General features: G+C 39.2%; 1 protein-coding gene across 4 annotated transcripts in view; it reads left to right on the top strand.

Moving 5' to 3' along the window:
• Nucleotides 1-15,995, top strand: part of LOC141438178 (A disintegrin and metalloproteinase with thrombospondin motifs adt-2-like) — a 40,016-nt gene extending 24,021 nt beyond the window's left edge. For 3 of the 4 annotated variants that reach the window (XM_074101918.1, XM_074101921.1, XM_074101920.1), the window contains exons 7-14: nucleotides 1,157-1,285; nucleotides 1,977-2,094; nucleotides 4,738-4,884; nucleotides 5,627-5,757; nucleotides 7,625-7,784; nucleotides 8,542-8,665; nucleotides 9,151-9,326; nucleotides 14,833-15,995. In XM_074101918.1, the coding sequence (XP_073958019.1) occupies nucleotides 1,157-1,285; nucleotides 1,977-2,094; nucleotides 4,738-4,884; nucleotides 5,627-5,757; nucleotides 7,625-7,784; nucleotides 8,542-8,665; nucleotides 9,151-9,326; nucleotides 14,833-15,081 (1,234 nt within the window). In that variant the 3' untranslated portion in view covers nucleotides 15,082-15,995. The remainder of the gene's footprint in view (nucleotides 1-1,156; nucleotides 1,286-1,976; nucleotides 2,095-4,737; nucleotides 4,885-5,626; nucleotides 5,758-7,624; nucleotides 7,785-8,541; nucleotides 8,666-9,150; nucleotides 9,327-14,832) is intronic. The other variant, XR_012452458.1, reaches the window with a different exon arrangement.
• The last annotated feature ends 543 nt before the right edge of the window (nucleotides 15,996-16,538 follow it).

Here is a 16,538-nt window from a genome sequence, read left to right on the forward strand (position 1 = left end):
TATATTTTTGTATCGTTCCGTGAGTCACAGACGGGTCTGGCAGAAAATCAGCGCTGCAGGCGTTTAACGCTTCAGCATAATGCTATGATATGTATGCATAGGAAAAATTCGTGTCTAGATTCCTGGCCAGCGGTGGTGTAGGGGTTAAAGCACGCAGCACGGATTGCTGAGGACCTGGGTTCGATTCCCAGCGCTGGTCTCCTTTTCTGGTTTTTCTGTGCATCCATGTCTCAGTTTGTATTTTCGATATGGTTTCACGGGATACCCGTAAAAGTAACACATTTGGAGTTGAAATAAAAAATACAAAAAGACTCCAAAAAACCAATCATAATATTGTATTTACTATTTTCATGTCTTTTTATGTAATTTTTTTTTTTTAATTTTATTTGTGTTAATTTTGCTGTATATGTGTGTCTTCTGTGTTAGTGAATAAATGTCTTCTTTCTTTCTTTCTTCCTTTCTAAAATAAAACATGTACTTAGTGTATGTGTGTGTGTGTGTGGGTAATGAGCGGCGTAGTCTTTTCAGCTCACGCGTGTGAAGGAAATTCCAGAGTTCGCTAAGCAGAACTACCGTAAACTCAGGTTTCTATAGTCCGAAGCGTTCATCAATAGTCCAAACGGACTTTTTAGCATTTCGAACAATTACAGAACTGCTAACGATAAGGAGGTTTATCGTGCGTTTATATTGGATTAGGCTGCGATGAACTTCCTAGATGACGTTAGCAGTTCCGTAATTGTTCGAAATATTAAAAATTCTGTTTGGGCTATTGATGAACGCTAGGACTATATAAAACTGAGTTTACGGTAGCTAAGCCAGTCCTATCTTTTCGCTGACTTTATCTCCGTCTACATATGTTCGTGTCAAAAAAAGGCAAGGATGCGGTAAAAAAATTATCAATGAGATGATTCAGTTGAATTTTGGCATACTTAAGTATGATAGTCCGGTGATGATAATTTGGGAGAGAAATTCTAGTAGTCCGGCTAGGAGCGACGCCGCTGGATGAAACTCTTCAACGGTTACAATAATGACATCAACTTGAGATTTGGTAAGATATGTAGTTTGGATGAAAATCCAGTACAGTCAACAAAAGTACAGTTAGCAAACTATTAAAATGATTTTTTGACATAAACTTATTATAAACATTGATTTTCAGCTTGGGGATGCACCACGACGGCACAGGCAACTCGTGCGCGCGCGACGGCTACATCATGTCGCCGTCGCGCGGGACCAGCGGCGAGGCGGCCTGGTCGCCGTGCAGCGCGCGCGTCGTCGCCGACTTGCAGTAAGATCATGCTTGCTTGTATTATTGCAGCCAGGGGTATCCACTTCACATTGTAAATTGCATCCTTAATTACGAAATAGACCATTATACAATATATTATTGGCAATAATCGATATATGTAAAGTGTTTGCTTACCTACTGAAAACTAAAAGTTTTCTGCTTTTGATACATTATGCGTTTATGATATAAAATATTTTGATTTACGCCGTAATATTTCTTTAACTCCTTATAAAAATATTAGCAAAGTTTGTCAGTTTCACTTTTCAATGCAACGCCTGCTTAATGCTCATATTATTATGTTAAGTTTATATTTGTAGGTAGGTACTATTATTAATTCACTTGTTGGTATTGCCACATTTCTTTATTACCCTTAAGCCCAGTTTAGACCTGCAAGAAAAATCGTGCAAGTTGCATTATGTTGCGGTACTTGATTGACTACTTCAAACTCATTGTGTTTACGGCCTCGCAATGTATTGCAACTTGCACGATTTTTCTTACTTGTCTAAACCCAGCTTTAGATACAGCAGATAGCTCGTTATTTTTCAACAGTTCAATTGCATATCAAGGGTAAAAGTGGCCTGCCAACTACGAGTACAATACTTTTCTGTTTTTTTTACAAGCCGCACAGTCACGACTATTTCAGTGCAAGGCTATGTTGAATTAATGTGGACCAAGTGCGTGACCCTTGCAGGTGGGCAACGTGTCTGCTGGACGGCGAGCCGGATGCGCTGGACACGCCGGACGCGCTGCGTCACGAGCGCTACGGTGGCGCACCCGGCCGGGTGTGGGGTGCCAAGAAGCAATGCGAGGTAAGGGGCCAGGGGGCAAGTGTATGTCCCTTATAGGTGGGCGACGTGCCTGCTGGACGGCGAGCCGGACGCGCTGGAGCGCTGGACACACCGGACGCGCTGAGTCACGAGCGCTACGGCGGCGCACCCGGCCGGGTGTGGGGCTGGGGGGGAGGGGCCAAGTACGTCTCTGCTGGACGGCAAGCTGGACGTGCCCGGCTCGCCGGACACGTTCCGCTATGTTCTAATTATTGTGTGATAGAATAACAAAACCTCCAATCATTTAAACACATCATCGGACTGCAGTACTTCCGCTGGCGTTCGTGTCGTCATAGTGTGTTGTATGTTTTTATATGTTTTAGTTTTTAAATGGGTCCCACTGAAAAACAGCGTTGCGGCTTGCCGTATCATGTTTCTCTCTCTCTCTCTCTCTCTCTCTCTCTCTCTCTCTCAGTCAGTACAGTACAGTCAAGGGCAAAGATATCGACACGGCCAAAGTTACAAAAATATGTATATACACGACTTTATGCACTTAACATTAAGGCCGTGTATACATATTTTTGCAACTTTGGCCGTGTCGATATCTTTGCCCTTGACTGTACAGTCGAACAGTGAGTATTGTTTCAAAGTGACTGAAAATCTGATTTACAGTTAATTGAAATAAGTAAATATACATTAGAATAAATAATCAATCAATGTAATAAACACAAAATTTTGATCCAAGGAAACTATATCACATGCGTAAAAGCCGCGTCCTTCTAGGTTAAGCCATTTCTGTGATTAGCGTGAACAAACGTACTACAGAAAAACCGACAAAAAGACAATATTAATTCTAAAACTCCTTATTTTGGAGTCCACTACGCTAGATACTTCTAGTCTATTATTTATTATGTGCTAGTACTAACAGTTTTTTGCAAATATTTTCAATGTACACTAACTTATTACTATACCGGGTGTGGCTGGTAACAGCAGGGCTACTACGAAACTCGAAACTCGAACTTCGTATCGTACCGTCCCTCTCGTTCTCGTATTAAATAGTATAAGTGTCAGAGGGACCGCACGACACGAACTTCGAGTTTCGAGTTTCGTAGTAGCCCTGTAGGAGAAAATAATGAGGGTTTTCACAGAGGCGAATTATCGCTAGATGGCGTTGGTATCGTGAGGTCCGTTTCACGTTTGCTCGTGATTGGTTAAATAACTAAATGAGCCAATCGTGAGCAAACGTCAAACGGACCTCACGATACTAACGCCATCTAGTGATATTTTACCTCAGTCAAAACCCTCATTAAAACATAGATCGTACTCGTCAGACTGGAACTACTGGAAGATATTCAGCTACTTTTAAAAACAGCGGAACCTTTAGATTTCCCCTTTTTCATGCAAATTAAATAGTGCTATCAATGTAGGACCATCCTAGACCCCAATTGACGTCGCCGGTCACCCTACAAACATTAAACATTTTGGTTTACATTGCTTCTTCGAATAAACTTTAAAGTGTAATAGAAAAAATAAAAAAAACCGGCTTAGTGCGAGTCGGACTCGTGCACGAAGGGTTCCGTACCATTATCTATACAACATTAGGTATTAGCAAAAAAATACGTTTGTTGTACGGGAGCCCCCTTTAAATATTTATTTTATTTTAATTTAAATATGTATTTTTAAAGTGAATATACGACTAAATATTCTATGAATATTTCAAGCGTCTACCTGTTTCCCTTATTAATATCGAGCAAAAATAGCAAAAAATCACGTTCGTTGTATGGGAGCCCCCCTTATATATTTATTTTATTCTGTTTAAAACGGAACCCTTATAGGATCACTTTGTTGTCCGTCCGTCTGTCCGTCTGTTAAGACCCTTTTTCTCAGGAACGCGTAAAGGTATCAAGCTGTAATTTATATCAAATACTCAGGTCTACTGTCCCTTGGAGCTGTGAAAAAAATCAAACTTCTAAGCCAACGCAGTCAAAAGATACAGACGTTTATCCTGCAAATTTTCGACACTCGCAAGGGAATCAAAACCTACAAGGTACCTACTTCCCGTGAACTCAGAATCTTGAAATTTGGTACAAAAGCAACGTCTTATAGCACAAATAAAGGAAAAATTGCGAAAAGCATACATTTTTAGTTACATCATATAATAAAAATATTTGTACGGATCCCTCTGTGCACGAGTCCGACTCACACTTGGCCGGTTTTTTTAATATTTCGCACCTCTATTGCAACAACGAAGTAAATGCTTTTTTTTTCTTTTTTTTCAAATAATGACTGATGCGAAACGCGTTTTTTATTTACGTCGTTGTTGCAATAGATGTGCGATTTGTTGTTACAGCGGAAACAAAAATACATAATCTGAAAATTTCAACTGTCTAGCTATCACGGTTCATGAGATACAGCCTGGTGACAGGCGGACAGACTGACGGACGGTTAGCGGAGTCTTAGTAATAGGGTTCCGATTACCCCTTGGGTACGGAACCCTAAAAACTACTTAAAATTTTTAAAAGTCTGAACTAATATCGTTAATTTTGAGGAGTAGGTACGATCTATGTTTCAATTATTGCTCCTGTTACAGGCCACACCATATTTATAAAAGATATAGGTAGATTAGAGTTGCGTCTTTAAATGATTGTTTTATGGCGTCAACTACGTTATTGGTATTGTTTCCAGATCCTGCTGCGCGACGTGGACGCGGCGGCATCCCCCGCGGGCCCGGCGGCCGCGCACTGCGCGCAGCTGGCGTGCCGCTCGCCGCACCGCGCCGGCTTCTACTACGCCGGGCCCGCGCTGCCCGGCACGCCCTGCGGACCGACCATGGTCAGGCGCAACTTTCACATCACTTCTCACTTAACTAACCCTTATTCTATGACTATTTTCTCTATGGGGGTAGGAGTAGGACCTTGTGTGTTGTTCAGTAAACTGTAACTTAACTTGTGGGGCGACTATAAAAAATAATTTCACAATGAAATTATTTATTTTTATTCGTTTTTGCAACTATAATTACTTAGTTTCAATTAAAAATAATTTCAAAATTAACTTAGGTATTTATTTTTTATTTTAGTCATTCATTATAAATCGTCTTTTACTAAAACTAAAAGATGACGTTTTAAAATTGTTGAAAATCACTTTATATGGATTTATATTTAGATATCATAGTAATTGTAAAATCATCACATCTATCGAGTTTAACAATGCCACCCCATTTTACTTCTTTGGATCGCTACCAACATTAACTTAACGTTACTACTTAAGTGCTGCTCTGTGTTCTGTTGTGCACAGTACCTACACATCAAGCATTTTATATACAAAAAAAGAAAGGATTCGGTAAAGAAAATTGCAAATGACCGTTCCAAAGCACATTGTAGATTTTTGTTAATACCACATAGCTCGGCTTGGTGTGATATGGTGAGCACGCATCAGCATCACGGGTCGTTGAAGAACCAGGCTCGATTCTTAGAACCCAGCTTTGTTTTACTAGTTTTTTTTTTTCGATGAGATCTACATAGTTGCGGTATATCATGATGCGGTATGTAATAAAATTCGTTTTGCATACTTCCAGTGGTGTCAAGGCGGCGAGTGCGTGTCGTCGGGCGGCGCGGACGCGGCGCCGGCGCCCGCGGCCGCCGCTACGGCCAACAGCAGCAGCGCCGACGACGCAACGCCTGCGTCCAACGATAGCGCCAATAATGGGTAGCTTTACCAATGTCATTTAGTCTTGGCAACCTAGTGGTTTGACCTATGGCCTTTTAACCAGACGTTCGTAGGTTCGAGCCCGGGCTCTCCTCTAACATGCGCCTGGTGAGAGCTCTATTGTGGCCTAGACAAGCGTTATACTCTGAAATTAATCCAAAATGATCGAATGAATGAAATCTCTCTCTTTCAGGATCTATATGGGCTTAATCGGGTTGGGCCTTGAAGCGTTTCAAGCGCCGTATCCCGTGTGTTACGAAAATCTTCTTATAATATATCCGTCAATAAAAGTCCCAATTACCACCAACATGCGGGGTGTTGTGTGGTCGCAGAATTGCAGTTAAAGAAAGAAAGAAAATCAGTTCGTTTTTGTTCATAGATGAAGTTCCGTCTGTTTTTAAACGACTTCAAAACTGTGAAGCATCTTAACTTAATACGGTTGTAGTTCTTTTATATATTTTTTTATAAACTCATTTGGATTTTTTCGTTTAGGTGTGTCTACCTGTGACATTGTATCTCAAACGGATGGAACGATTTCAATGTGTTTTTTTTTTAATTAAAGCTAGTTTTCTGAGCTATATTTGATAAAAATCGGTTCAGCCGTTTTCGAAATATTGAAGTTTGAAATGACAATGTCAGGGGGTTTTCAACTTTTCTTTTGGTTAGGTTATTTCTTGGACAACCGTATAGCCCAGTGGTTAGAGCACCTAACTACGAAGCTTGAGGTCCCGAGTTCGATCCACGGTCGGGCCAGATATTTTTATAAGATAAGATAAGATAATCCTTTATTACTTAAACTGTGTACATTTGGTCTTAAAAGTAAATTTAGTTTCAACAGTTGCCCTTCCTTTTCGCGCATTAGAAATAATACGAGTAGGTAGGTACTTGTTCTTGAGTCTTGAGTGTTTAACATGTATTTAGGTATCTATTTTTCACCTCAGCAGCTCAAACAGGCAGGGTTTGCTAATAAAAAGCAGTGAGAAAAATCGCATTTTGTTAACTTTTTAATTCTAGACAGTGCTGGGTATAGTAGGTAGGTACTTACGATCACTGAATTCACTTCAACACGAAAAAGCGAGAGATAGGATCAAATGTGTTGATTACAATCTTAAATTAAATTTATAGTAAGTATTAAAAATATATCGATAATAAATTACATGAAAACGAAATATTTTCAAAATGCCAAAATTTTCCCGCTCTTATACAACCTCGTTGCACGAAAGCAGCTGCTCTTGTTTTTTTTTTAATAAAAACGTTCCGCAGACTGCCTACCTCTTAGGGTTGGAATAAATATTTGTCAAACTGAATGAGTTTGTAACTAATATTTCTGTTTATTTAATAGAAATCCTAATAAAAGCATATTTAAAGGTTTAATAACATTTATAATAAAATTTACGTTTATTGTTCAACCTTTTTAATGACCCAAAGATGAGGCTTTTAGAAGTATCAAAAAAGATGAAAATAAATATGACTTTTGATCATTGTTTGGCATTCTTAACTTTTTGGTGACTTTTTAAAGATGTAATGGCGACTGTACGCTCAGATAGTAGGTACTGCTTAGTTTGGGACTATGTCAATGAGGGTTTTCACATGGATATCGCTGATGGCGTTAATATCGTGAGGTCCGTTTGAGGTTTGCTTGTGATTGGTTAAAAAACTAAATGAGCGAATCGCAAGCAAACGTCAAAAGTCAAATGAACCTCGCGATACTAACTCCATCTAACAGTATTTCGCCTGTGTGAAAACCTTCATTGGTGTAAATTTTCCCATATATATACAATAAATATATGTATATATGTGTAAATTTTTCCATAATTAATTTTTTTTTTGTGTAAATTTTTTTTTAATGAACTTGTTGGTCGGGCAGGGTGGCGAGCGGAGAGGGCGGCTGGGGCGCGTGGCGCTCGGGCTCGTGCCGCTCGGGCTGCACGCTGCGCGCGCGCGGCTTCCGCGAGCGGCGCCGCGCGTGCGCCGCCAGCGCCTGCGCCGGCGTCTCCTACGACGTCGTGCTCTGTAACGACGCCAAGGTATTTCCTATGACATCGGTAAACGCTCATTCTGGTGTCAGTTCAGTCCATCGTTCTAGTTTTCTGTCAATCACAAAATACTCGTAGATTGACGAATATTACTGAATACATTTTATTTTTATCAGTCCGGACCAACAATCCGTCAGTACTTGAAGATTAAATAAAAATGATCTCGTCATTCTTACAGAATGATGGACTTAACTGACGACAGACGTAACGTCTAACCGATGTCTACAGGGTTAAATTTCAGGCAGCCTAACCTAACCTCACCTGCTGCTAGGTGTGAGTGTGAGTGTAGGTCAGCGTAGGTGCAGTAGGAGGCGGGTAATTACGTGTGTGTGCGACGACGAGATATGATATGATGTGATTTCCCAAAGTCTGATCATTTTCAACCACTTTTAACAATATATAGTGCGCTGAGTAATACTGACAAGTCATGTGAAAACCCTCGTTTGGTTTTCCTTACCTTTATTTGTGTAGGTTGACGTTACAATAATGTTCCTTAGGTTTTGTTGATTCACATTGCAACAGTCTTATGCGTTTTAGTTACTGTAGAGCACTGTTTATATATGAGACGAATTAAAAGGCCAAAATTAATGTTGAACACGTATTTTTTATTTGAATCTGACATTATTTTCGGTGTTGCCATGCAACACAGTTGGTGATCATACAGACTAACGCGAAGAGTCTCCTTAACACGTATGGCTCAAGGTTCTTAATATGTACCCTGTATGTTGAAGATATGGGTATTATCCAGGTGTGCGGCAAGAAGAAGCGCGTGGGCGCGGGCGAGCTGGCGGGGCGGCGCTGCGCGGAGTTCGCGGCGCGGCTGCCCGCGCTGGACGCGCGCGGCGGCGGCCTGCAGGCGCCACACGACCCTAGTAAGATTAACAATCAATCAATTTATTATGAACAGTTTAGGTAAAGTACATAGCTTTTCAATAATTGCACTTTGATTAAGTCTCACTACCCTATTATTATTTGAACAATCATGTATGTATTATTTTTTTACATGCATTATTTAAAAAATTACGAACGTTTAAAGGCAGGATTTCGGAAAATTTGAGAAATAACATTAAAAAAATCATATCTACAAAACCGTGACGTGACCCTTAGGAGGGCAAAAAGATAGTAAATAACCCCAAAAATATCCCAAAAAAATTTGACGCTCCATGTGCCGAACAACAACTAAAAATCAATCGAATAAATGTGCTGAACGTAGGTACTCTAGCATAAGGTAAACCTACTTTCCCCTCGACGTGTCTACTACCCTCTCTGAACTGGCTCGGAAGTCTCGGGTAAAATGGCTCGTTTTAGCCTCTTGTTATAGGTACAATCTATACTGAGTAATTGTTATGTTCTGTAGCTCGCATGTGGATGGGTTGCGCGGTGTTCTGCCGGCGCGCGGCGGGCGGCGGCTTCTACGCGCCGCGCGTGGAGCTCAACGACGCCGGGCTAGACCCCTACTTCCCGGACGGCACCTGGTGCCACCACGACGGCGCGCAGGACTACTACTGTCTGCAGCATCACTGCCTGCCGGAGGTTAGACGTCACGCCGCTAAACGGCTATCATGCCATGATCGTAATAAGAACGTGTCAGACGGAGTGTCAAACGGAATGTCAAACGCAAGTCAAACGCGTATATGAATATGACACGCGACGGCGACGGTTGGTTACGAAACGTGCTTTTGGGCATCGTCTAACACCTACTTTTCGATACAAGAAAATATTTTTTCATCACACTTGCTCGTAAACAGTGTCAAAACATGAAGGCTACCTTGATTGCAACCCCCCAAATAAAACCCTCGATCTTAATGTGCTTGTCATGAAACCCGTGGGCGGTAAATGAGTCATTGCTCGTACAAATTTTGTTGTCATGAAGCCCAAGGTCGGTAAATGAGTCGGTGCCCGTACTGATGGTGCTGCGCGCGCTGCTGTACATGGTGTAGCAGCAGTACCACATGCACACGCGGCTCAGGCACATGCTGAGGGAGGGGTAGGGCATGCAGCGCTGCCAAGAGCGCAGCCGAAGGTATCGCCAATATTTGGAACAATTATATATTTTCTTTGAAATATAAAATTTTACTCGCAAATGTGATGAAAAATATTTTTCATCACACTTGCTCGTAAACAGTGTCGTAACATGCAGGCTACCTTGCTTGCAACCCCCCAAATAAAACCCTCGACCTTAATGTGCTTGTCATAAAACCCGTGGTCGGTAAATGAGTCATTGCCCGTACTAATTTTGCTGTCATGAAGCCAAAGGTCGGTAAATGAGTTTGTTACTGAATGGCGTGCTGCTCGTGCTGGCGTGCGGGAGGGCGGCGTGGAGCTGGCGCTGCCAAGGGCGTAGTCAGCGGTATCGGCAATTTTTGACAAAATATTAGTTTTTATTTTACAAATATACAATTTCACTCGCAAATGTGATGAAAAACATTGTATGTCGCACGGGCGGTACTATAATTACGAACATCGACTCATTAAAGCCCTCAGTCTTCGACTTCGGGCTTCTAATAGACTCTCGTTCGTAATTTCTTATTTACCGCCCTTAAGACACAATGTACTAGTATGTCGCACGGGCGGTACTAGAATTACGAACATCGACTCATTAAAGCCCTCAGTCTTCGACTATTTATTTACAAGGTCAAAATTTAAAATCAGGTGAAGATTTATTCACTACTTCATAATAAGTAGGTACGCGCCGTTTTTTTTTTCGGCGCATGGCAAAAGTCTAAAGCGCTATTCAGCCTCAGACAGGGCGACAGCCAAAGAGAATGAGAATTTAAAATTGTTTTTTATTCATAATACTTGCACCTAGTGCTTACATTTTGGTGATATGTTTTTATTAACTTGTAATGTAATGTAACTAATTAATGTTTGTAACTATTAATGTTTGTTCAGGTGGAATAAAATAATTTAAATAAAATATTAAATATTTCAACTTAAATTTGAAGTGAATATCTTCAACCGATTGAGCTGAAATTTTGCATGCATGTATAAATCCGATGACAATGCAATATTATTATGACGTAGAGCTGATCTGATGATGAAGTTAGATGATTAGATGTTGGCCATAGGAACTCTGTAATAAAACGACACGACCGAATCGATTTTGGTCTCATTTGATTCGTTTTGACGACTACCTACTTTGGTAAACAGGGGCAAAAAGTACCGTAAACAAAAAAGTTTGTATTAGGTTTTTTTTACAAAAAATTATTACTGTACTATTTGTTTTTAAAACATTTTACGGAGGTGCGGAACCCTTCATGCGCGAGTCGCTCGCACTGGCACTTGACCGATTTTTTATTTACTTTTAAAAATGCCATCAGATTCTGGTACACCTATATATCAAACTTATATACAAGGAAAACTATAACGGTTAAGTTTTCTGGAGAATTAATTATTAGTAGTTTTACAGTAAATAGCAGCCTAAGATATAAAATGTACCTAAACTTGGAAAATTCCGTACAAAATACGAAATCCTTGGAAAAATATTACTTAATTTTTTTCGTAATGGCTACGGAACCCTATTTTGGGCGTGTTCGTCTTTATCTTAACGTTGTTTCGATTATAATGTAAAGCGGACAAAATGCTTTCCATTTCAACATGTTCTGTTTTGTATTGTTTGAAATGTCTACAAATAATGTACAAAGTACCTAAATGACCAACCAATAGGTTGTGACTAATACTGCCGCATGTTTAACACCGCGTCTGACAATAACAATACCGCGTCATCTCACGTGCTCTCTCAAACCAATAGAACCCTAGCATTTAGTACTAGGTGTGGAGGAATGATAATCATTGTCAGCAGTTTGCTCAACTTCGACCATGTGCGCCTAAGCGTCTATTTTGCTGGCGTGTAATTTTCCGGTGAAAAGCTACCCTATATCTCTCCTAGGGTTTCAAACTAGTTTTCAAACTATCTCCATACCAAATTTAATCTAAATTGAATCAGCGGTTTAAACGTGAAAAGGTAACAGACAAAGAGCTAGAATTATAGCATTTATAATATTAGTTAGGATAACCCTCTTAGTACCGCCGCGGTAACGAGACATAGATAATAATACGGCGGCTCTATTTTTCCGGAGAAAAACTTAACCTGTCATATTGGGGTTCTGAACTAATTCTATGCAAAAGATCAAATCGAAAATCGTTCACCTGACACGGCTTAAAAAAAGACAAATTCACCGACACACTTTCGCATTTATACTTACTTAATGAGGCGATGGCATGTCCGAACTATCTGTATACATTCCTTGTTGCTAAGCAAACAGCTACTAGTTCCGTTACATATTACAAAATTGAGAAAAACTAAGAATAAAAAATCGATCAAGTGCGAGTGCGAGCGACTCTCGCATGAAGGGCCTTCCTACAGAGGCACCTTCATACAATGTTTTAAAAACAAATAGTTCAGTAATAATCTTTTGTAGAAAATTCTAATACAAGCTTTTTTGCTGACGGTACTTTTGCCCCTGGTTACCAAAGTAGGTGGTTGGCAAGACGAATCAAATGAGACCAAAATCGATGCAGTCGTGTCGTTTTATTACAGAGTTCCTATGGCCAACATATAACTTCATCATCAGATCAGCTCTACGTCATAATAATATTGCATTGTCATCGGATTTATACATGCATGCAAAATTTCAGCTCAATCGGTTGAAGATATCCACTTCAAATTTAAGTTAAAATATTAATTCCACCCGAATAAACATAACTAGTTACATTACATTACAAGTTAATAAAAACATATCGCCAAAATGTAAGCACTAGGTGCAAGTATTTTGAATAAAGAACAATTTTAAATTATCATCCTCTTCGGCTGTCGCCCTGTCGGAGGCTGAATAGCGCTTCAGACTCTTGCCATGCGCCGTAGCAGAAAAAAAAATTAGCTGTCAGTTTGGTTCATTCGCGGGCAATTCAGTGGACTTCGTATGTTGTGTAATTTTATTTATTTAATTTATAATAAGAAGCTCGACTAGTGTGAATAAATTTTAAACTGTATTATAAACCATTTAAATAGTACTTACTATGATACTTACTTACTTAATACTTAGTATGATTTTTTTAGTGTAAAATACAATAGGTAAACATAGTGATTATACAGTGTGAATTTGGCGAGCGCTTTATCAAAGTTGGCTTCATTGAGGTTCGTGGTTAATAAATTGCTTTATTAATTTTGCACAAAAACGAATAAACCACACAATCAGACAGTCACTATATTATATTATCGAAGCTTTTATAAAACATAATTAAAATCGCAAACTTAAAAGGTAAATATTCAGGCGAAATAGCTAGCCGTTGCTAGGCGACTCGGTCGCCTTAGCAACGGCTAATAAAGTCTAGCTACCAAAAAATGCTGAAAAAAACACGTTTATTGTATGACGACCCCCTTTAATTTGTAACTTTACTTTATTTTTAATTTTTGTTGTTATAGCGCCCACAGTAATACATAATCTGTGAAAATTTCAGGTGTCTAACTTTTACGGCTTAGGTAAGAGATAGAGCCCTGTGACAGACGGACAGACAGACAGACAGCGGAGTCTCAGTAATAGGGTCCCCTTGGCACCCTTTGGGTACGGAACCCTAAAAAGTGTGTAAAAAATATTGTGATATGTGGAAGAAGCAGCTTATCAGCTATCAAACGAACCAACATCGAGCACCATCAGTCTCCGTGTTGTTTGTCTGTCAGCCGCTGCTATCCGTGCGTCATCCTTTATGATATTTGCCATGATCATGTTAAATTGTCCACTAATTTACAAAGCTAATTTGTCATGATTTTATCTAAGCGCTTCAAAATATGCCGTAACTCCGTCATGTACTTGGCATTATCCTGACGTGTGACGTCGCTGTTTACTTTTGATTATGCGACTAATAAACACAAACAGTGTCCAATTTAACGATCATAACTTCTTTTTAATCACACAAGATATACTTAATTTGGGTAGATGAGTTTTCCTACGCTACAAAGTCATATTCCACTATAGGATCTTTAGTGTAAAATCATTGTGTGATTTACGTTTAACATGTGTGCAAAATGATTGATAAGTAAGTATATACTATTGTGGGTGTTTAGAAAAACGGAAGTACGCAAGGGCATCTAAGGATCAAGTTTATTGTGGTTTGATCAAGGCTCGTGTAGCCGCGAGCTGGTTGTTAGTACTGCTGGTAATTACTTGCATACTTACATACTTCCCATCACATAAAGTTACGTATAACAAATTCAGTTTAACTTCTACATATCCTTGTTACGTATTCTAGCCTTACTATATAATCCTTCATTATTGATGCAGAAGTCTTGGAGCTTACTAACATCACTTAGGCCGTCTTGCAGGAAAAAATAAATCTAGATTTAGTAGTTAATCCAGGCTTAAGCTTGATAGTTCCATACAATTTGACACTACTAAACTGAGCTTAACGCTAACTCGAGATTTATGTGTTTACTGCAAGTGGGCCTAAACACTAAAACAACGTAAGACGAAAAACAACGTAAGAGCATAAGCGTTGTCGTTAATCCATCTGCATTAGAATTACGTAACTAGACAAAATAAACTATAGAGACGTCTATGATGACTTTTTGCACCTACTTTATTTAGATACTAGCTGTTGCCCGCGGCTTCGCCCCCGTTGTATTTTTTCTGTATTTTCTTCCATAAAAACCTTCTCCTGATAGTAAAGAACACAGCAAAAAAAGAATTAGCGAAATCAGACCAGTCGTTCCCGAGTTTTGCGCCTAGCAACACATTTTACGATTCATTTTTATTAATTTAGATATTATTTTTAAGACGACCCTTTTTCTCAGGAACGCGCGGAGGGAGATATCACGCTGAAATTAACGTTAAATAAGTACTCAATTAGTGAAAAAATCAAACTTCAAACACAATGACGGTAGTTTTTATAGCACAAACAATAAGAAGAGTCTGAAAATCTTCCTATCGTCTGCCTTTGTCAAAAACTGTTTAAAATGACTTTACACTGCGTACCTACCACGGACTTCGTTTTGTGCAACTCAAACTGATTTGATTCTAAGTTCGATGTTTTATTCCAACAGAATTTCAAGATGACTACTCAATTCCACATTTGGGAGCTTCCGAGTGAGGACATAGACGGGCCGTTCAACGCGAGAGCCCGCGAATCACCAGAAGACACGGGTCTCGAGAGCTATCTCTCACTCAGCGCCGACGGCGTGCCTCTCACGCGCTCGGCCTTCCCGCCGCAGCTCCCGGAGGAACCTGAGACCAACTGGGAAGTCATCGATTACATCGACCTACCGACAAAGAATGACACTCTAAAATCATGACACACGCCACGCTTCAATGTTACGCGATAATAGCAACTAATTGGCGACTATTTTGCTCAGAGATAAGGCCCGATATCTTGCCCATGTAAGAAATAAGTTAGTTTTCGTTGTAAAGTTTTATTAAGGGAAACTGATTTCACAACTTTAATAGGTAGTGGGATGGGATGTGGTTGCATTTATTAGTTCATAAGGTTTTCAGTATTAGTAATTTAAGATTATTTTTAAGATAAGTAGGACTTTTACTTAAGTACTTATTTAATAATTTTCACTCGAATGCTAGTCTCTTTCCCTTACTTTTTATACAAATCATTTAATAGCTTAATAGTAGAAGTAGTGAGTAATGTTTTGTCATCGTATTTTTTTTATTAAAAGTTCGTATTTATATGTTGTTTTTTCAACTAGCTTACAGAATTTTACTGAAGGTAATTGAGACTGTTGGGAGCGTGGACTGTAAGAAAAATACGAACTTATCCGACAAAATACAATGGAATAACATTATTCACTTGATCTGTACGTTGAAAATCGAAGTAGGCGCCACTAAGCGTAAGTACACTTGCATTTGATAGGGACCCAGATTGATCCAGTTATTTCAGGGGGCTACTACGAAATTCTAAAAACGACTACGTAACGTACCGTCCCTCTCACTCTCGTATTAAATAATATTAGCGTCAGCGGGACGGCAAGGTACAAAGTTCGAATTATGCACTTCGTAGTACAGGGTCTTTTGTATACTACCCTGGAAAAATCTATCATTCACAATTATGCAGGGAACCCTATTTCAACTAAATCAACTGTTGTGTACTTTTATTAGTAGCTAATTAATTAGACCTTTTTACCAGAATAATATTTAAGTGATAATTGTTTTGTTACCAATGAGAAGTACATTGAATGATTAAATTTAAATAAATCGGTTACCAGAGATTTCTTTCGTTTTATTTTTTGGTAACACTGTGTGGACTTGGTAAGCACGAATACACGTATACCCGCCCCTCTCTTTATAAATTAAACATTATTACGTACCTTTGTTTAAACTCAATGTGAATATTGATTAGGTAGGTGATTTAGAAAATAAATAATGTGTAGGTATACCTATGGCGAATCAATCGTGCAGTCAGTCATGCAAGGCATACAATATACTAAGGTTACCTTAAATATAAATATTAATGAATACCGAAAAGCTTTAATGTTTACATAAATCACTCAAACCAGATAACAAGACCGTGGTAAATGAGAACAAAAAACCGGCCAAGTGCGAGACGAGCCACTAAAATGTAGCAATAAGTAAATAAAATTATAAGTATTCATTAGAAAGTTTTGATCGACTAATACTCGTCAACTTGTAAATCCTACTAGACTACAACAGTTTTCCTTTTAAATTTATTACATATGCATCATACTTATTACAGATTTTTAGAACCAACGGTTTTTGAAAATCCTATCCAACGGTATGTCAGACT

Source organism: Choristoneura fumiferana, chromosome 18 (genome assembly GCF_025370935.1).
Source record: "Choristoneura fumiferana chromosome 18, NRCan_CFum_1, whole genome shotgun sequence".
Taxonomy (NCBI): Eukaryota; Metazoa; Arthropoda; class Insecta; order Lepidoptera; family Tortricidae; genus Choristoneura; species Choristoneura fumiferana.